General features: G+C 47.1%; 1 protein-coding gene and 1 pseudogene across 5 annotated transcripts in view; one reads left to right on the forward strand and one right to left on the reverse strand.

Moving 5' to 3' along the window:
* The window catches only part of PECAM1 (platelet and endothelial cell adhesion molecule 1), a 79,987-nt gene that overhangs the window by 48,627 nt on the left and 11,043 nt on the right, over window positions 1-20,317 (reverse strand). For 3 of the 5 annotated variants that reach the window (XM_008996914.4, XM_008996911.4, XM_078373548.1), the window contains exons 2-5: window positions 19,803-19,964; window positions 19,690-19,716; window positions 4,002-4,295; window positions 841-1,146 (exon numbers count right to left, since the gene is read on the reverse strand). In XM_008996914.4, the coding sequence (XP_008995162.1) occupies window positions 841-1,146; window positions 4,002-4,295; window positions 19,690-19,716; window positions 19,803-19,866 (691 nt within the window). In that variant the 5' untranslated portion in view covers window positions 19,867-19,964. Of the gene's footprint in view, window positions 1-840; window positions 1,147-4,001; window positions 4,296-19,689; window positions 19,717-19,802; window positions 20,045-20,317 lie in introns of those variants that run through there. The other 2 variants (XM_078373549.1, XM_078373547.1) reach the window with 1 other exon arrangement.
* On the forward strand, window positions 10,754-11,190 carry LOC108591765 (non-histone chromosomal protein HMG-14 pseudogene; annotated as a pseudogene).

The following is a 20,317-nucleotide window of genomic DNA, read 5'->3' on the forward strand; positions in this document are numbered from 1 at the left end:
TTGAGCCCAGGAGTTGGAGGTTACAGTGAGATATGATAGGGTGAGCACTCCAGCCTGGGCAACAAAGCAAGACCCTGTCTCCGAAAAAAAAAAAAAAAGAGGAAAAAAAGGCCAGGTGCAATGGCTCACACCTGTAATCCTAGCAGTTAGGGAGACAAAGGTGGGAGGGATCACTTGAGCCCAGGAGTTTGAGATTGCAGTGAGCAATGATTGTGCCACTACACTCCAGCTCAAGCAACAGAACAAGACCGTCTCAAAAACATACAAGGTCAGGCGCAGTGGCTCACGCCTGTAATCCCAGCACTTTGGGAGGCCAAGGCGGGTGGATCACCTGAGGTCAGGAGTTCGAAACCAACCTGGCCAATATGGTGAAACCCCCGTCTCTACTAAAAATATAAAAAATAGTCAGGTGTTGTGGCTCACGCCTGTAATCCCAGCTACTCCGGAGGCTAAGGCATAAGAATTGCTTGAACCAGGGAGGCAGAGGTTGCAGAGAGCCGAGATCCAGCCACCGCGCTCTAGCCTGGGTGACAAAACAAGATTCTGTCTCAAAAAAAAATGAAAACAAAAAAAAAACACACACAAAAACAAAACAAAAGCATCACCTATATTAAGGGTAAAGTGTTGTTGGTGAAACTCTTCTTTGAAAAATTATATGTAATTTCACTGAATCACAGTTAAAAAAAAAAAGCTTGAAAAATACTGGCTTAAAATAATTAAGTAAGTCCTGAGAATAACAGCCCGGTGAGAAGGCCCTACCCCTTTCCAGTTCTGGGTTCTTTCTCCCCATGCCAAACCAGAAACCACAAAGAACGATGAGAAAGGGAGCAGGACTCTGACCTCTCACGGTGACCAGGTCACTCTTGGTATATTCTGAGGTCTGCACGTGGATCCCAGAAATGATCCTAGCTTGACATCGGAAGGTTATGACACTGTCTTGTTCCTCAATGGGGAATTCCAGTGTCACAAAATTCTGGTCCCGAGAAGTCTTCTCTCTTTTTTGCTTGACAATTTTTGAATTCAGTCCAAGTTTTTCAATTGTGAAGTGTATTGGGGCCTTCTCCTCTGGGACGGAACAGTTGACCCTTACGATCCCACCTTGGATGGCCTCCTTCTTGTCCAGTGTCACGCTGGGACTGGGCACTCCTTTGGGGAAAGAGAGTCGGTCAGTAACAGCCTGATTGAGAGACACAAGCTTCCCTCCACCGAGTGACTGTAGTTGACCCATGAGAAGGTTCCTTTTTTTGTTCTCTGAATACTGAGTGCGACCTATCAGGTAATAACTAAGCAGGTATGTGCCCAGTACAGCACCAGGTACTTTGAAAAATATAAAATCTGGAGGCTGAGGCGGGTAGATCTCTTGAGCACAGGAGTTTGAGACCAGCTTGGGCAACATGGTAAAATGCCATCTCTACAAAAAAATTAAAAATTAGCCAGGCGTAGTGGTGCGCACTGGTAGTCCCAGCTACTTGGGAGACCGAGGTGGGAGAATGGCTTGAGCCCAGGAGGTTGAGGCTGCAGTGAGCAGCGATTGAACCACTGCATTCCAGCCTGGGCGACAAAGTGAGATCCTGTCTCAAAAAGAAAAGGAAAGAAAAAAGGGTCATGGAGAGGGACACTGACCAGCTGGACACCCTGCCTCTCCATTCTCATGAAAAAAAGAAAAAAGAAAAAAGGGAAGGGAGGGGAGGGGAGGGGAGAAGAGGGGAGGGGAGGGGAGGGGAGGGGAGAGGAGAGGAGAGGAGGGGAGGGAAGGGAAGAAATTTGAGACCAGCCTGGTCAACACGGCAAAACCCTGTCTCCACTAAAAATGGAAAAAAATTAGCTGAGCATGGTGGCAGGTGCCTATAATCCCAGCTACTTGAGAGGCTGAGGCAGGAGAATTACTTGAACCTGAAGAAAGGCAGAGGTTGCAGTGAGCTGAGATCACACCACTACACTCCAGTCTGGGCAACAGAATGAGACTCTGTCTCAAAAGGAAAAAAAAAATCGCCACTAAAGAACTTACCCATGTAACTAAACACTACCTGCCCCCCCAAAAACCCACTTTAAAAAATAAATAAAATATGGCTGGCCATGGTGGCTCACACCTGTAATCACAGCACTTTGGGAGGCTGAGGAGGGAGGATCACTTGAGGTCAAGCATTCGAGACCAGCCTGGCCAACACAGTGAAACCCCTTCTCAACTAAAACTACAGAAATTAGTTGGTTGTGGTGGCAGGCCCCTGCAGTCCCAGGTACTTGGGAGGCAGAGACAGTAGAATCGCTTGAACTTGGGAGGTGGAGGTTGCAGTGAGCCGAGATCATGCCACTGCACTCCAGCCTGGGCGACAGAGGAAGACTCTTTCTCAATAAATAAATAAATAAATAAAAGTAAAATATGGTCAAGATGTAGTTGGTGTTTTCAGTGGTTTATAATCCCATTGGGAAGAGGACCCAATCAGATTCCCAACAGATGCAGCTTAGAGGAGAAAAGGTAGCCAGTGTTTGTCAGTGTCACTGTGATCATTGTTAGTATTTACTGAATGCAGCTACAGGCTGGGACTGACTTTAACTGAATCCATGAACATTGACTGAGTGCCTACTATGAGCCAGATTCATCGTTCAGGATATAAAAATAAACCAAATGCCATCTCTATCTTCATAATTTCACTATCCAGAAGAGTAGACAGAAGTGTGAGAAAGGAAGGCAATATTGAGTGAAATAAGAAATTTCTGGACCAGGCATGGTGGCTCATGCCTGTAATCCCAACACTCTGAGAGGCCAAGGCAGATGGATCATTTGAGGCCAGGAGTTCGAGACCAGCCTGGCCAACATGGTGAAACCCCATCTTTACTAAAAATATAAAACATTAGCTGGGCATAGTGGCATGGGCTTGAAATCATAGTTACTGGAGAGACTGAGACAGGAGAATCACTTGAACCCGGGAGGCAGAAGTTGCAGTACACCAAGATTGCGCCACTGCATTTTAGCCTGGGCGACAGAGCAAGACTGTCTCAAAATAAATAAATAAATGAATTCCATGTATTAAGAACTCACTAGGTGCTGGAAATTTTGCTAAGCACTCTACCCACGACACCTTTTAACCCTCTCAATAATTGCCTGAGGTGGATATTATTATCTTCCTTATACTAATGAGGATTTTGAAGTTTAGAGCTGTTAAGGGCTTTGCCCAGATTGTAACTCAGGCAGAGTGATTGAAGAACCCAGTGTCTTAACACAGCTCTGTGGCCTTTATACACACAGCTATCATTGAATGTAGAGGAAGCATCAGAGCTGAAACGACTGGCACCCTGGGGGAGATCAATTTTGATTTGGAAAGAGAAGACACCATTGAGTTCCATCTTGAAGAAGAAATTGACATTCACGAGATGAGATGAAGAAGCATTTGGGGAGGCCAAGGTGGGTGGATCACTTGAGGTCAGGAGTTCAAGACCAGCCTGACCAACATGGTGAAACCCTGTCTCTCTTAAAAATACAAAAGTAGCCAGGCATGGAGGTGCACACCTATAATCCAAGCTACTTGGGAGGCTGACGCAGGAAAATTGCTTGAACCCAGGAGGTGGAGATTGCAGTAAGCCAAGATTATGCTACTGCACTTCAGCCTGGGTGACAGAGTGAGACAAGAAAGAAAGAGAGAGAGAGAGAGAGAAAAGAAAGAAAGAAAGAAAGAGAGAGAGAGAGAGAGAGAGAGAGAGAGAGAAAGAAAGAAAGAAAGAAAGAAAGAAAGAAAGAAAGAAAGAAAGAAAGAAAGAAAAAGAAAGAAAGAAAGAAAGAAAGAAAGAAAGAAAGAAAGAAAGAAAGAAAGAAAGAAAGAATCTGGCCTATTGGGAATATGTCTAGTGACTGTTTTCAGGTAAGGAAAATGCCAGGCAGATTAATGATGAGAGGGTGATGGGTGGAGAGTTAAGTCCAGTGTCACTATTCATTCACAGCTGTTATTCATGCCACTGTGTGTTACACTCCATCTGCTTGCCTGTGTTCAGTTCCAAGAACTCACCTGTCACCAACACCTGATACTCTTGTGTGGTTTTCTCTTTGTTGTTCACAATCACAGTACATTTGTACGTCCCTGAGTCATAGACCCGGGCTTTGGGAATAAAATAACTCTCTGTGCTCTCCATGGAGGAGACATTGTAAAACAGTACGTCATCCTTATAGAACAGCATCCTGTGCTGAGGCTTGACGTAAGAGGTGGTGCTGACATCCGCGGTGCACTGCAGGGTCAGGTTCTTCCCATTGTGCACTGTCCAGTCCGGCAGGCTCTTCATGTCAACAGTATTGATGGTGAAAGCTAAATGCAAAGGGAAAGAGGGCAGACATACCTGTTATCTCAGAAACAATATCATCCCGGTGGCCTTCACCACATCAGATGTAGTCTTATCACATCCTATGCAGTATTGAGTCTGGGGTTCTACAGGGCCAGGCTGACAGTAAGTGTGCATAGTGGCTCAAGCAGGAGCAGTTGGTACTAAGCTGCAACTTTTCCCACCAAAGCAAGGGAACAGAGTATGATTAATGTAAGATGTAGAGCTGGGCGCAGTGGTTCACGCCTATAATCCCAGCACTTTGGGAGGCCAAGGTAGGAGGATCACCTGAGGTCAGGAGTTTGAGACCAGCTGGGTCAACATGGTAAAACCCCCATCTCTACTAAAAATACAAAAATTAGCTGGGTGTGTGGTACATGCCTGTAATCCCAGCTACTTGGGAGGCTGAGGAACGAGAATCACTTGAACCTGGGAGGCGGGGGTTACAGTGAGCTGAGATTGCGCCACTGCACTCCAGCCTGGGTGACAGAGTGAGACTCAGTCTCAAAAAAATAAATAAAATAAAATAAAAGAGAGATGGAGGCATCCTGTGAGCTGTGACATCTTGACTCCTAGAGAGAGCATAGGATTCAAGCAGTCAAGTGTTCAAGTCCTGGCTCATCATTTACTGTGTGACCCTGGACAGCTAACCTCTCTGGGCTCAGTTTCCTTACTTGTAGGATGGGGTAATCATATCTCATTAGGTCTTTGCAGAAAACATACTGGAGAGCAGCTAGAACATCTCCCGTACAGTGCCCGATACACACGAAGTGCTTAATAAATGACCACTACCTCCATTTCAAAACCAGATGGTCATGCCCAGGAACGCTCCTTCTCCACCCGGGCCTCACTGAATTAGCACAGTCCCAGCTGGCATTTTCTATCTGATAGGCTCTGAGGTTTCACCAGATGGTGAGGACTTGAAACCACTTTTTAGGCAGCTACTTACATTTCCAGCCTCACCTGCTACTACCAAGAAGCAAAGAGTATAGATTCCCGTCTGCCAACGACAGGAATCTCTGATCAAGACCCAAAGCAGCCACAATGCTCAACCAGCTATCCAATCTCTGCCAGGAACTAGGCTCTGGGTCAACTGGCCAAGCATGTCATTTCTGGCAGATGACCCCGAATAGAATTGACTTATATCCAGTAACCATAGGCTGTCAATAGAATTCAGCTAACTACCGATCACATGTTAAGGCTCATTTACAGTAGCAGGCTGACAGAAGGGTGGATGGCTTAAAACTGGGTGCTCTCTAGCTATTGCTGTAAGCATTTTTGTCAGTTGGTTGATTGTGGGCCACTGCCCTGAAAATTTTCCAGGCTAGCAGATCCTGAACCATGCCCATGGGTCAGAACTTGTGTCCAAGCTTCAGAGCAGACCAGGGTGGCCTGCTTTTGAAGATCCTCTTCACAAGGCCTGTAGGTGTTTCTGAAGTCCACCTGTAGTCCCAGTTATAGCCCTTGACACATCTCAAAGCACTCACTACCTTCCTTGGGGTTCTCTTTTCCAAGCACATGAATCCAGGTTTAATCAGCACCATAAAATGTTCACTCTCCAAATTCCTGTCAGTAAAACAACTTCAAACATCTCCCTGTCTATACATGGCTTAAAAAATATGGATGAAGCCAGGTGCGGTGGCTTATGCCTGTAATCCTAATACCAGCATTTTAGGAGGCTGAGGCAAGAGGATCGCTTGAACCCAGGAGTTTGAGACCAGCCTGGGCAATATGGCAAAACCCTGACTCTACAAAACATACAAAAAATGCCGGGTGTGGTGGCTCACATCTGTAATCCCAGCACTTTGTGGGGCTGAGGCGGGTGGTTCATGAGGTCAGGTGTTCGAGACCAGCCTGGCCAACATAGTGAAACCCTGTCTCTACTAAAAATGCAAAAAATTAGCCAGGCATGGTGGTGGGCACCTGTAATCCTAGCTACTCCAGAGGCTGAAGCAGGAGAATCACCTGAACCTGGGAGGCGAGGTTGCAGTGAGCTGAGATCGCACTACTGCACTCCAGCCCTGGAAACAGTGCAAAACTCTGTCTCAAAAATAAAAAATTAGCTGGGCATGGTGGCATGTGTCTGTAGTCCCAGCTATCCGGGAAGCTAAGGTGGGTGGATCACCTGAGCCTGGGAGGTTGAGGCTGCGGTGAGCCATGGTCGTGCCACTGCACTCCAGCCTGAGTGACAGAGTAAGATCCCATCTCAAAAAAGAAGAAGAAGAAGAGGTCCAGCACGGTGGCTCACAGCTGTAATCCCAGCACTTTGAGAGGCTGAGGTAGGTGGATCACCTGAGGTCAGGAGTTCAAGACAAGCCTGACCAACATGGTGATACCCTGTCTCTACTAAAAATGCAAAATTAGCCGGGTGTGGTGGCACATGCCTGTAATCCCAGCTATTTGGTAGGTTGAGGCAGGAGAATCGCTTGAACTTGGGAGCCAGAGGTTGCAGTGAGCTGAGATTGTGCCATTGCATTCCAGCCTGGGCAACAAGAGCAAAACTCCATCTCGAAAAAAAAAGAAAGAAAAGAAAAGAACAAGAAAAGTAGTGTAGGGGGTTTGGAAAAAAATGTATTGAAAGCCCATGACCATAAAATCAGGTGTTTTTCCCAAATCCCTACACATCCCCCCAAGAAATTTCTACCATACCTATTCTCAAAGAAGCTATCTATCCAGCATCTGGACCTGAGATTGAAAGCAACTATGTTTGGTATGTTTTGTTAGCCCCCCATCTATCTCCATGAAGTGTGAATGATGCGATCATAGAATCTAAAATTTTGTATTTAAATTTTTGAGTGAATAGAGAAGTCAAATGTTTAAAACTCTCAAAGACAGATGATACGATGTCTATGTAAAAACCTCAAATAGTCTACAGACAAGTTACTTGAAATAAATGTGAGTTTAGAAAAATGGCTGGATAAGGGTGGGCACGGTGGCTCACAGCTGTAATCCCAGCAGTTTGGGAGGCCGAGATAGGTGGATTATTTGAGGCCAGGAGTTCTAGACCAGCCTGGGTAACATGATGAAACCCCATCTCTATCAAAAATACAGAAATTAGCCAGGCATGGTGGTAAGCACTTGTAATCCTAGATACTCAGGAGGCTGAGGCAGGAGAATCTGAACCTGGGAGGGAGAGGCTGCAGTGAGCTGAGATTGTGCCACTGCACTGGGTGACAAAACAAGACTCTGTCTCCAAAAACAACAAAACAAAACAAAACAAAAAGGTGGCTGGATATAAGATTAATATTTACACGTCAGCATAGTGGTCATCTCTGGAGGGAGGGGTACGGCGTAGGGAGGAGCACAGATGCAAACTCTTAAGAAATGGTCTCTGGATGTTGGTCTGGGATGTTAACGAGATATTGTTCCCAATTTCACAAAGTGTTCCAGTAGCACCAGGAAACACTGTGTTTATGCTGAATAACTGATTCATTTCTATCTTGCGGATTCTGAGAATGTTCTAATGGACATTGTTTCCCTTTTTGCTTTGATTACTAATACACAGCCAAGATTTCACCTCTGCTTCTAGCAACCTTTGGGATGTGTTTTGTGCTAAAAGGGCCATGGCTTTATTTGCCTGCCTTTATTTTTCTCTCATCCTGATTTCCTCATTAATGTATCTTGTTGAACAACGATACATAATTTTTATAAGTGGTCCCAAGTTGTTTTTTTTGGAATAAGAAAAAGGTTAGTTAGCTAGCTGGCCAGAGATACTGGCAAAATCTGTCCTTTCCCTCTCTTTTAACAAAGTTAGGCCTTTTTTGAGTAATTTAAAATTTAGCCTTCGATTTCAAAATGAGCACCACATTTTGCACCTGCTGCTATATACCAAGCAATTAATTTAACAACAATGACAAAATGGCATCTGGCCAGTCCACGAGATGAAACAAGGTGATGGATTAAATTCAGGTCATTTCCCGTAGCATTACTCTTTGGAACTCCCTTTTTTTGGTCTTTGTGTGCAATTTACAAGCTCCTGATCTAAGGAGACTGCTGGATGAGCTCTCAACATAAAATGTTCTTTGGACCGGTGAGGCACAGTGGCTCACACCTGTAATTCCAGCACTTTGGGAGGCCAAGGTGGGTGGATCACTTGAGGTCAGGAGTTTTGAGACCATTCTGGCCAACATGGTGAAACCCCGTCTCTACTAAAAATACAAAATTAGCTGAGTGTGATGGTAGGTGCCTGTAATCCCAGCTACTTGGGAGGCTGAGGCAGGAGGACTGCTTGAACCTGGAAGACAGAGGTTGCAGTGAGCCAAGGTCATGTACCAGTGCACCAGCTTGGACAAGAACAAAACTCCATCTCAAAAAAAAAAAAAGTTTCTTTGGACCATATTAATTTCTCTGCACCCCTCAATTAATATAGTTCCCTCCCCAGCACTCTCTTCCCTCTCAGAGACAGGTAGGTCTCCTTCCATTACCTCTTCAGTACTTCCTCCTTCATTTTAAGCTATGCTGTATATTCCAGTGACTCAACCAGAAGATGCTAAAGAGCGGAAATTAAGTGCATGGAGTCAGATCTGGGCCAAATCTCATCTCTGCTACTAGCAAAGCTGTATGACCTTTGGCAAGTCCCTAAACTTCTCCGAGCCTCAGTCTGTTTACCCATACAGTGGGCACAAGGAATGTAAGTATAAATGAGAACCTGAGTTTAAGTACTTAAAGTAGAGTTTCTCGCACTTACAAAGTGCTTGAGAAATGTTAGCCAGATTCTTCCAGTTACAGAAATAAAGTCAACTCTTTAATTTTAATTTTTTAGAAATGGTGTCTTACTATGTTGCCCAGGCTATTCTTAAACTCCTGGTCTCAAGTAGTTGTCCCACCTCAGCCTCCCCAAGTGCTGGAATTACAGGCATCAGCCGAAAATAAACTATGCAAAGCTTTAAATCTGTGTCTTCACTCCATGTTTCTAGAGAATTTTTTCAAATAAAAACCATATTTAAAGCTGGGCATGGTGGCTCATGCCTGAAATCCCAGAACTTTGGGAGGCTGAGGCAGGCAGATCACTTGAGGTCAGGAGTTCAAGACCGTCACAGCTAACATGGTCAAACCCCATCTCTACTAAAAATACAAAAATGAGTCGGGCATGGTGGCAGGTGCCAGTAATCCCAACTACTCGGGAGACTGAGGCAGGAGAATCGCTTGAACCCAGGAGGTGGAGGTTGCAGTGAGCTGATATCATGCCACTGCACTCCAGCCTGGGCAACACATCTAGACTCCAACTCAAAACAAAACAAAACAAAAACTTTAAAATTTCATGTTGATTTATCGTGACTTCTCCAGCCTCCCAGTTTATTCATTCCACTGGGTGCTCTTCACAGGAGTCATGAGTCTGATTTCCTGTTTACCTAATGGGCTGCCCATCCCTGTCTGGTTATGTCCTAGAGAAGCACACAGTGCTGGGTACAGAAGGGAGTCAGACACACTAGGTTCAAATCCCTGATCCCACAGCCCTTAGCTGGGTGATCTCCGGAGTTATTTAACCTCTCTGGACCACCACGTCTCCGCCTACAAAATTGGAACACGAACAGCTGCCTTCTTTGGTATTTTTAACCTGAACAGTGACTGAGACAAAGTGGCTGAGGGCACCACGGGGGCTGTGTATACACTGCCCAGTGCCTGACCCCTGGTTGACATTCTCGGCCTTCTTCTTTAGCACCATGCATAGCAAACACTTAAAGGGGCTTTTCTGTGCCAAGCACTGTCCCCCATACTGGGGGTTCGGAGAACAGTGAGGCCGGCAGTGACTGCCCTAGGGGAGCTCAGTCTGCACTCCACAGCTCTTCCCACTCTGGGCCTTCCAGCCTCAGCACAACTCCTGCCTGGGCCTCCTACTGACCAGTCCTAGTTCATTTGTTTGTTTGTAAAAGCCCTCCCTTTTTAAAAAACAATTTTAAAGCAAGTTTGGCTAAAGCACCAAGCAGTGTTTTTTTAGTGGGGATGGTACCCACTAGCATGCAGCACTTCCGCCATCTTGTTTTTCTGAGCAACTCTAACACATGTCATCTGCTCAAATAACGAACTTGGCCGGGAGCAATGGCTCAGGCCTGTAATCCCAGCACTTTGGGAGGCCGAGGCGGGCAGATCACGAGGTCAAAAGTTCAAGACCAGCCTGACTAACATGGTGAAACCCCGTCTCTCCTAAAAATACAAAAAGTAGCCAGGTGTGGTGGCTCCTGCCTGTAGTTCCAGCTACTCGGGAGACTGAGGCAGGAGAATCACTTGAACACAGGAGGCGGAGGGTGCAGTGCGCTGAGATCACGCCATTGCACTCCAGCCTGGGCAACAGAGCATAAACTCCATCTCAAAAAGTAAATAAATAGGTGGGTCTGGGCAGCTCGGGTGGTGGGAGGAGTGCCAGCGGCCAAGCAGCCCAGCTTCGCAAAGCCTTTCAGCGCGCCGCGGCCCGCAGACACCTGGCACGCGCCTCCCCGCCGCCAGGATGCCCAAAAGGAAGGTCAGCTCCGCCGAAGGGGCCAAGGAAGGGCCCAAGAGGAGATCCGCGCGGTTGTTAGGGAAACCTCCTACAAAAGTGGAAGCGAAGCCGAAAAAGGCAGCAGTGAAGGATAAATCTTCAGACAAAAAAATGCAAACAAAAGGGAAAAGGGGAGCAAAGGGAAAACAGGCTGAAGAGGCTAACCAAGAAACTAAAGAAGATTTACCTGCAGAAAACGGGGAAACGAAAAGTGAGGAAAGTCCAGCCTCTGATGAAGCAGGAGAGAAAGAAGCCAGGTCTGATTAACACCATATACCATGTCTTATCAGTGGTCCCTGTCTCCCTTCTTGGACAATCCAGAGGAATATTTTTATCAACTATCTTGTAAATGCAAGTTTTTTAGTAGCTCTAGAAACATTTTTAAGAAGGAGGGAATCCCACCTCATCCCATTTTCTAAGTGTAAATGCTTTTTTTTAAGAGGTGAAATCATTTTCTGGTTGTTTATTTTTTGGTACAACCAGAAAATAGTGTGGGATATTGAATTATGGGAGGCTCTGACTGTCTCGGGTGTCAGCTTAACATTCCATTGATGGGGGGTTAGTTTTTATATCCTATAATACAAAGCATATTAAATGGCAATATGGAGTCAGTCCCGCATTTAATGTCTTGAACATTTTAAATTACTTCTATTCCCATGTTGCTTTTTAGTAGAATTGTTTCCTAAAGGAAACCACTCTGATCATGGCTCTCCCTGTCCGAATTGTGTGTACTCTGTAACATCTTTGGTGTGATAGTCCTGTTTTCCTAATAACTTTGTGACTGTGCTGTGAACGATTAAAAATTTGAATATGTAGTGTCCATGCTATTCAGTTGTGAATTGTTGGGATGTATGTAACAGCTTATCAACCTGTGAAGATACAGGTACTGGATAGCCTCTTAAGGAAAATTTGCATCTAAATTTTAAGCTGAAAAGTCACTGGAATAACTTTAAAAAAGAATTACAATACATGGCTTTTTAGATTTTTGTTATGTATGTTAAGAATTGTGTACAAGTTGAAATGTCTCTACTGATCCTCAACCAATAAAATCTCAATTATGAAACAATTTTAAAAAATAAAATAAATAAACAAATAAAAATAAATGAACTCAACGGATGCACTGGCAGGAACACCACATTCCCATGGCTAGCTTGAACAGACAAGGGAGAAGAGCGGGCAGGATGGGAAAAGGAAAAGCATTTTATAAAATCTATCTAGATATGAATCCCAGCTCTGCATCTTATCACAAATATCACTGAGAAAACAACAAAAACCCTGGCCTGGTTTTTACCACCACAACAACCAACCCCTCCCTTGCTGTGGCCGCCATTCAAGATGCCCCCACAAGGATCCTTGCCCTCTGCTCAGCACCCTGGCACGTGGTCGCCTCCCATGTGACATCAACCAACAAAATACTCCATCAGGTAATAAAAGACAAGGCAGCTTTTATCCTGGTCACTCTCTCTCCTGTCTGGGATCCCTCGTTCTGCGCAAAACCAGCTGTCCTGTCATGAGGAGCCCTGTGGAGACCCCCAGAATGAGGAACTAAGGCCTCCAGCCCACAGCCATGGGAATGATTCAGTCAAGCCTTCAGATAACCACAACCCAGACCAACAATTTATCTGCAACCAGGAGACAACACAGACACTCTTGCATTCCTGACCCTCAGGAACTGTGGGATAATAAATCCGTGTTATTTCAAGCCAGTAAGTTTTAGGGTAAGCTTTCAAGAATAATAGATAACAAATATACCACAAAACCAAACTTCCAAAGTCTCTACCTGATTCTTGTTTTGATAATATGGAAAACATTCTCTTCTTTTTTTTTTTTTTTTTTGCCAATCAGTTTGAGCTTATGAGGTTGCTCAGGTTAGCCTTAAAATCATGAACTCGCCTTCGCAAGCGCCATGACCTCCAGCGGGAGCCACTTTGGCCCCATATTCTCTTCTTTCTAAATACACCCTCCAAGCACAGCCAAACTGATTTACTGCCTGTAGGTCTCACTATTTACATAGCCAGGGGACACAGGCCCCTGGGAGGTACACCGGTAAGCATTAGGAGGCTCATGAACTACCTCCAATTGTGTGCAAATGTGTGCTTTTTCTGGAGAGAGGGCCCACTGATTACCTTACTGAACCCAAAAAGGTTCAGAACTGCTGTGATGAAGGGTGGGGTTGTGGGACAGCCTAAAGAGGTCTGATCATCTGGGCATGGTGGCTCACGTCTATAATCTCAGCACTTTGGGAGGCCGGGTTGGGTAGATGATCACAAGGTCAGGAGATCGAGACCCTCCTGGCTAACATGGTGAAAACCCTGTCTCTACTAAAATACAAAAAATGAGCTCACGCCTGTAGTCCCAGCTACTCAGGAGGCTGAGGCAGGAATCGCTTGAAGCTGAGAGGCAGAGGTTGCAGTGAGCCAAGATCGTGCCATTGCACTCCAGCTTGGGCAACAAGAGTGAAACTCCATCTTGGGGCGATGGGGAGGGTAGAAAGAGGTCAGATCTTTTCAACCTGGGGAGATGAAGGTTGATGGAGAACGATCCAAAGTAGCAAAGTCACCACAGCACAGCCAGTGACCACAGTGCCAAACACCAAAATACTAAAACGGTGGGACACTGACCTCAAGGCCACTCATCAGTGGATGGTGATGCTCCCTGTAAAGATATGGCAGCATGACTCAGCCAGCCACCTGGCCCTCAACCTGGAAGTAACTCAGACAGAAAGTGGAGGGTGCAGAAGGAGGGGCTGCCCACCCTCGTCAGGAAAATTACAGGGAGCTGCAAGGCAGAGTCCCTGATGAACTTCTGTGCCTATCAGAGAGCATGCTGAGCCATCTTTTTTTTTTTTGAGATGGAGTTTTGCTCTTGTTACCCAGGCTGGAGTGCAATGGCACGATCTCACCGCAATCTCTGCCTCCTGGATTCAAGCAATTCTCCTGCCTCAGCTTCCCGAGTAGCTGGGACTACAGGCACGCACCACCATGCCCAGCTAATTTTTGTATTTTTAGTAGAGATGGGGTTTCACCATGTTGACCAGGATGGTCTCGATCTCTTGACCTCGTGATCCGCCTGCCTCGGCCTCCCAAAGTGCTGGGATTATAGGCGTGAGCCACTGCGCCCAGCCTTGAGCCATCCTCCTACCCAAATCACAAGCATCTCCATGTTCAGTTCAAGCTCCCCTCAAGGAGACCTTTATCGAGCACCTGTGCCAGGTGCTGGGCTGACAGAGTAAATGAGAAGTCACTCTTGCTGTCCAAAACAGCGAAGGTTGGTGGGACCCACATAGCTGGAGTCCAGTGATACCAAGAGGAAGGGCTGACCAGGAGAGGTCAAGGAGTCTTGAAGGAAATTCCTGCTGCACTGAGCCTGCCGGGCCAAGGACAGGCAGTGGGGTGCCCTGGGCAGGAGAACAGCGTGTACCAGGGCACAGGGGCATGAGAAATCAGTGCATTCGGGCATGGCCCATTACAGAAACCACAGTGTGGGGCTCAAGAGGCCAGCGTCTGTGGTGCCAGAATGGAGGGCCAGCTTGGCTCACTGTGCTGACAAGCTAGGCCCTGTCCTGAGGGTGTCAGTAGGGTGCGACAGCACCCAAGACCAGTAAACAGCGTGGAAGTGGTTCCAGCGAAAGCTGCTGAGGCTTCACCTAGGCGGGTGCCATGGGAATGAAGGAAGGATAGGTTGCGGAACTCCTGAGTGGACACAACAGGACTTGGTTTTGGGGTGTTGAAAATGTTCTAGAACTAAGGGCCAGGCGCAGTGGCTCAAGCCTGTAATCCTAGCACTTTGGGAGGCCGAGGTGGGTGGATCACCTGAGGTCAGGAGTTCGAGACCAGCCTGGCCATCATGGTGAAACCGCATCTTAAAAAAAAAAAAAAGGAATGTTCTAGAACTAATCACAGCACTTTGGGAGGCCAAGGTGGGTAGATCACCTGACATCAGGAGTTGGCTACAAAAATTAGCCAGGCATGGTGGTGCGTGCCTGTAATTCCAGTTACTCAGGAGGCTGAGGCAGGAGAACTGCTTGAACCTGGGAGACGAAGGTTGCAGTGAGCTGAGGTCGAACCATTGAAGCCCAGCCTGGGTGACAGAGTGAGACTCTGTAGAAAGAAAGGAAAGAAAGAATAGAAAGAAAAGAAAGAAAGAGAGAAGATAAGAAGGAAATCAGGAAAGAAGAAAAGAAAGAGAAAGAGAGAAAGGGAGAAAGAGAGAGAAAGGAAGGAAGAGAGAGAGAGAAAGAAAGAGATGGTTCTAGAACTAGACAATAGTGAAGGCTGCACCACACTGGGACTGTGCTAAATGTCATTAATAATAAATGTTGTATTATTTGCATTTTACCATAACATTTAAAAAGATTTTGTTTGATTGGATATGGGGTTGAAAGAATTAATGATAAGCTTCCTGGATTAGGTTCCCAGGAGGATGTGTGTACCACTAAACCAAATAGAAAATGCCACGCACAGCTGGGTGTGGCGGCTCACGTCTGTAACCCTAGCGCTTTGGGAGGCCGAGGCAGGAATATGGCTTAAGTCCAGGAGTTCGACACAACAGAACAGGCAACAAAATGAGACCCCAGTCTCTACCAAAATAAAAAAAGCCAGAAAAAGACAAGGAAGACAAAGTCATGGTGGCGCAGCTGGGTGCGAGGGGCCAGTAGGAGGGCTGGGGGGGAGACACCAAAGGTCAGCCTGTGTTAACTGGAGGCTCAGGGCAGAGGCCAGGGCTGGACTGTGAAGGAAGGACAAGTGTGGATTCAGGGGAGGGGGAATGTGGAGGTGTCGAGAGGGGAGCTCGTCTCCAGGGAGGGTGAGGCCAGGAGCCTGCAGAGACCAGGATGGGGTTCAGACGCTGGGAAAAGACAAAGTCAGTTCAAAGCCAGCCCTGGGGGAAAAGGAGGAGGGTTTGTTAGACAGGGAGGAGATAAACCAGGGAAGAGGATGGAGAAGGTCAAGGCGGGAGGCTTAGGGGCACGATCAACAGTCAAGGCAGGAAAGGGGTACAGGAAGCCAAGGGCTGCAAGCGTCCGTTGCATTTGGTCCTTGGTGACTCCTTAGCAAAAGGAACCCAACACAGGGGCCTGAGGCCAGGCTGCTGGGACCGAGGCATGTCAGAGGTGAGCAGGGTAAGGACAGATTATAAAGTAACCTTTAGGGAGTTTCGACTGAGAAAGGAAACTAGAAAGGCCGGATGTGGGGGACACAAGATAAATGGCAGGGGTGGGTGTCTGTGTGTGATATTTTTTTTTCCTAAATAAAGAGTTCCCATTCATGTTTGTACAGTGAGAGAACAGAGCCAGAAGCAGGAATAGAGATTCTAGAAGGGGTGGTAGTGGGGAGGGACCTGAATGAATGTAGGAGTGGGGTCCTGGGGGTGAGGGAGGGGCTCAGAGCCGAGGTGCCTGGCTGGCCCTGATCAGCTGAGGAGCAGCGGGGTGCCCAAGGCCCAAGGCCCGGAGGGAATCGAAGCCCAGAGGATGGGTGGGGAGGTAGATAAGCCCTTAGCCAGGCCCAGGCAGGAAGTTGGTGGAATTTTCTCCAGATGACTTTTCTTTTTTTTCTTTGAGACGGAGTCTTGCTCTGTCACCCAGGCTGCAGTGCAGTGACGTAATCTCCGCTCACTGCAACCTCCGCCTCCTGGGTTCAAGCAATTCAGCCTCCCGAGTAGCTCAGACTATGGACGCCCGCCACCATGCCTGGTAATCTTTGTATTTTTAGTAGAGACGGGGTTTCACCTTGTTGGTCAGGCTGGTCTCAAACTCCTACTTCAGGTGATCCACCTGCTTCAGCCTCACAAAGTGCTGGGATTACAGGCATGAGCGGTCTGCCCGGCCCAGATACCTGTTTTCAATGTGAAAATACAGCAGCAGTCACCTCCTGAGTCAAGACAGTGTGATGAGGTGCACGGGCTGGAGGGGAACAAAGCGGCCTGAGATGGAAGGAGGGGACAGAGCCAAGGCTGTCCCAGGAGACCAGCTGTAGAGCGGAGCAAGTTTGCAGGCCACTGCAAATGCCTGCCTTGCAGGGGGCCTAAGGAATGGAGACCTGGTTCCAGCCCCCGCCCTGCCCACCCCCGGTGTTGACCCTGCTCAGTGCCTTGTAGCCTCTGGGTATGTTTCCTTGAGCGTTAAAACAAGGCAGAAGCCTGAGGAGGCAGTGGGAACCAAGTCCTGCAGTTCCAACGTCTTCCCTGAAGGTGCAAAGAACAGACTCTAGGAACCCAAAGGAGGGAGCGATTGATGTCCCTGTGGGGTGACAGGGGAGGGGGGAGCACCTCGGTTGTGGGAAGCAGGATGTATCCAGTGAGAAAAAGAGGTCTGGCCCGAAGGGTGTGGTCTGGGAGGGGAGGAAGGCTGGAGTGGACAAAGGGAGAGTGGGTGGGGCAGGACCCAGAGTTGTAAAGATGGGCTAGGACCCTAGAGTAAATACTATTGTCATTTATCAATCGCCTTGTCCTGAGGCCCGTGAATCTCCTCCCTTTATCCAGTCTCAACCTCACACCCACTCCAAGCCCAGGAAGTTCTCTTGTCATCCGCATGTTGCAGACTGGGGAAACAGCTCGAAGAGGTTAAATAAAACGGGTCCGAAAGACTTGACTGAAGCCAGACAAATGGTGCGACTTCAGAGAATGGAAGTTCCAGTGCCAATGCCCAGCCTCTGCCTCTCTCATGGACAAATCAGTTATGCCTTTTTTTCTTTTTTTTTTTTCTGAGACAAAGTCCTGCTCTGTTGCCCAGGCTGGAGTGCAGTGCTGTGATCTTGGCTCACTGAACCTCTGCCTCCCAGGTTCAAGCGATTCTCATACCTCAGCCTCCTGAGTAGTTGTGATTACAGGCACGCGCCACCATGCCCAGCTAGTTTTTTGTATTTTTAGTAGAGACGGGGTTTCACTATGTTGGCCAGGCTGGTTTTGAACTCCTGGCTTCAAGTGATCCAGCCGCCTCGGCCTCCCAAAGTGCTGGGATTACAGGTGTGAGCCACCATGCCTGGCAAAATCAGTTATTTCTGAGGCTCAGTGACACCATCAGTCCAGCAGGATAATTATGAAGATTATGGAAATCCTGCCTCCGTGGGTTGCCATGGGGATCAAATGCCAAGGAAGCACTGCACAGCTGAGCAGAGAAGCCTGGCAGAGCAGCTTTGCCAGTAGGCAACTAGCCCTCCCCAGCCTGGGGCCACCACTCTGAGGCTTGACTCCCCAGCTAGCCTGGCCCAGGGACTGCACCTCCAAAGGGTCGTGCAATTTGCCTACAACCCAGTCACCTCCATTCTTTGTCGATTGCAGTGACTTCTGACAAGGAAAGAGTGTTCTGTGGGCTCTCCTTCTATTCACAGCCCCAGAACCCAACTGAGCCCCTCATTCACATGGTCCCAGATGAAGCAAAACAAAACCCCTCTCATCTCGAGACAAAGGTTCAGAATCAGCTCTAGAGTGGAAGATAAACCAGGCTTCAAAGATAGGCAGCACCGCCCTTCCCTTTGTGCAAGCACAAAATATTATATATATATGATTGTAGGCTCACAGGTGAATGGAAAATAAGCTCCATTTTCTTTACTCCTAAATGATAAAAAGCACACTCTCCATGGAAGGATAAGGGAGTATACGGCCAGGAGCCTGCAGAGACCAGGATGGGGTTCAGACCCAAGTGGAGCTTTTTATCATTTCCATTGAAAGTGCGTGTTTTATCATTTAGGAGTAAAAAAGAAGCAACAATTTAAACTAGGATCTGTCTTCATATGTCTAACAAATCAATTATATCTCATTTGCAAATAAAAACAATTGGAGATAGCTTATGATATGCAAATAAGCAATTATGTAAAACAACAAAAAACTAATTATGGAATTGCTCATTAAAAAAAAAAAAATCACCTCCCCATCCCCAAAAAACAATGCACTGGAATCTAGAAAATGTGAGGCCGGGCACAGTGGCTCACACCTGTAATCCCAGCACTTTGGGAGGCCGAGGCTGGTGGATCACTTGACATCAGGAGTTTGAGACCAGCCTGGCCAACATGGTGAAATCTCATCTCTGCTAAAAATACAAAAATTAGCTGGTGATACACGCTTCTCAGGAGGCTGAGACAGGAGAATTGCTTGAACCCAAGAGGCAGAGGTTGCATCAAGCTGAGATCGCACCACTGCACTCCAGCCTGGGAGACAGAGACTGTCTCCAAAAAAAAAACAAGAAAAGAAAGAAAATGTGTGCCACTTATAATTGTGGTCTTTGCCATTTTTTAAAGTAATGGCAAAAACCACAATTACTTTGCATCAACCTAATATATTTTTAGACTAGTCAAGTGTAGTAGTGAGAAAAGAGAAAAGAACATGGAGTTTGATCTGTAGCTGACTAAAGGATTCATCAAGATAACTCAGTACCTTCAAACCAGACAAGGAAACGTACGCTACTTCTAAAACACACTGACCAGAACTTGGCTTAGATCTAAGCCTTTCTTAAAATGCCCATATGGGATTAACTTTTATTCTTAATTGGAATATTTTCCTTAATTGTTAGAAATGTCAAATCCCAAGTTTTGTTTGCTTGTTTGTTTTTTTGAGACAAGAGTTCTGCTCTTGTTTCCCGGGCTGGAATGCAGTCACGCAATCTCAGCTTACTGCAACCTCTGCCTCCAGATTCAAGAGATTCTCCAGCCTTAGCCTCCAGAGTAGTTGGGATTACAGGCGCCCACCACCACATCTGGCTAATTTTTGTATTTTTAGTAGAGGTGGGGTTTCACCATGTTGGCCAGGCTGGTATTGAACTCCTGACCTCCGGTGATCTGCCCTCCTCGGCATGACCCACCACACCCGGCCAAACCCCAACAATTTGACGTGCATTTTAGGCATCACGAAAGAGACAGGAGGAAGCCAGGTAGAAGCATTTGTTACAGTAGACACATCAAACTTACAATTTTCTTGACCTTCAAGGCTTGAACCTGGAAGAGACAGAAGAAACATGTTGATTCCAGAAGCTTCGACTCTCATGGAGTTAAAATGATGTGGATAGAGAGTAAACACTCACAGAGCAGGAGGGCCAGCAGAATTCCAAGCCACATTGTGGCCCCGCGGGCCCACCCCGGCTGCATCCTGAGAGTGAAGACTGCAGGCACAGTTAGTTCTGCCTTCGGGCCATGCCTCGCTCAACAGAAGTCACTGCCCACAAGTCGCTGTTGAGAAACCCGCCCTGTGAAAAGCAGAAACCACTCTGGTCACTTCTCCAGGCGCCTGCAAAGAGACCAGCTGTGGTGCTGATCAGGTAATGGCAGCCATGGCTGGAAGCTGGGAACAATGGGGCCTGTTATCTCCTCAGGAAATGACTGGCCTTCCTGAGGGGCCACCTAACTCAGCTGCTTTGTTTAATTTCTTTAGGGAAAAAACGAGGCACAAATGACATTTGCCTCGGGTTCGCCTGGGTTTAGGGCCCCTTCTCCCGGCACCGTGAGGGGGTTCCTCCCTGCCTCCAGCCTCTACCCAAAGGACTTCTCTCCCAGGACATCCAGAAAGATCCTCTGCTTTTCCTGTCCTCCCCCTCCCCCA

This window comes from Callithrix jacchus, chromosome 5, assembly GCF_049354715.1.
Source record: "Callithrix jacchus isolate 240 chromosome 5, calJac240_pri, whole genome shotgun sequence".
NCBI lineage: Eukaryota > Metazoa > Chordata > Mammalia > Primates > Cebidae > Callithrix > Callithrix jacchus.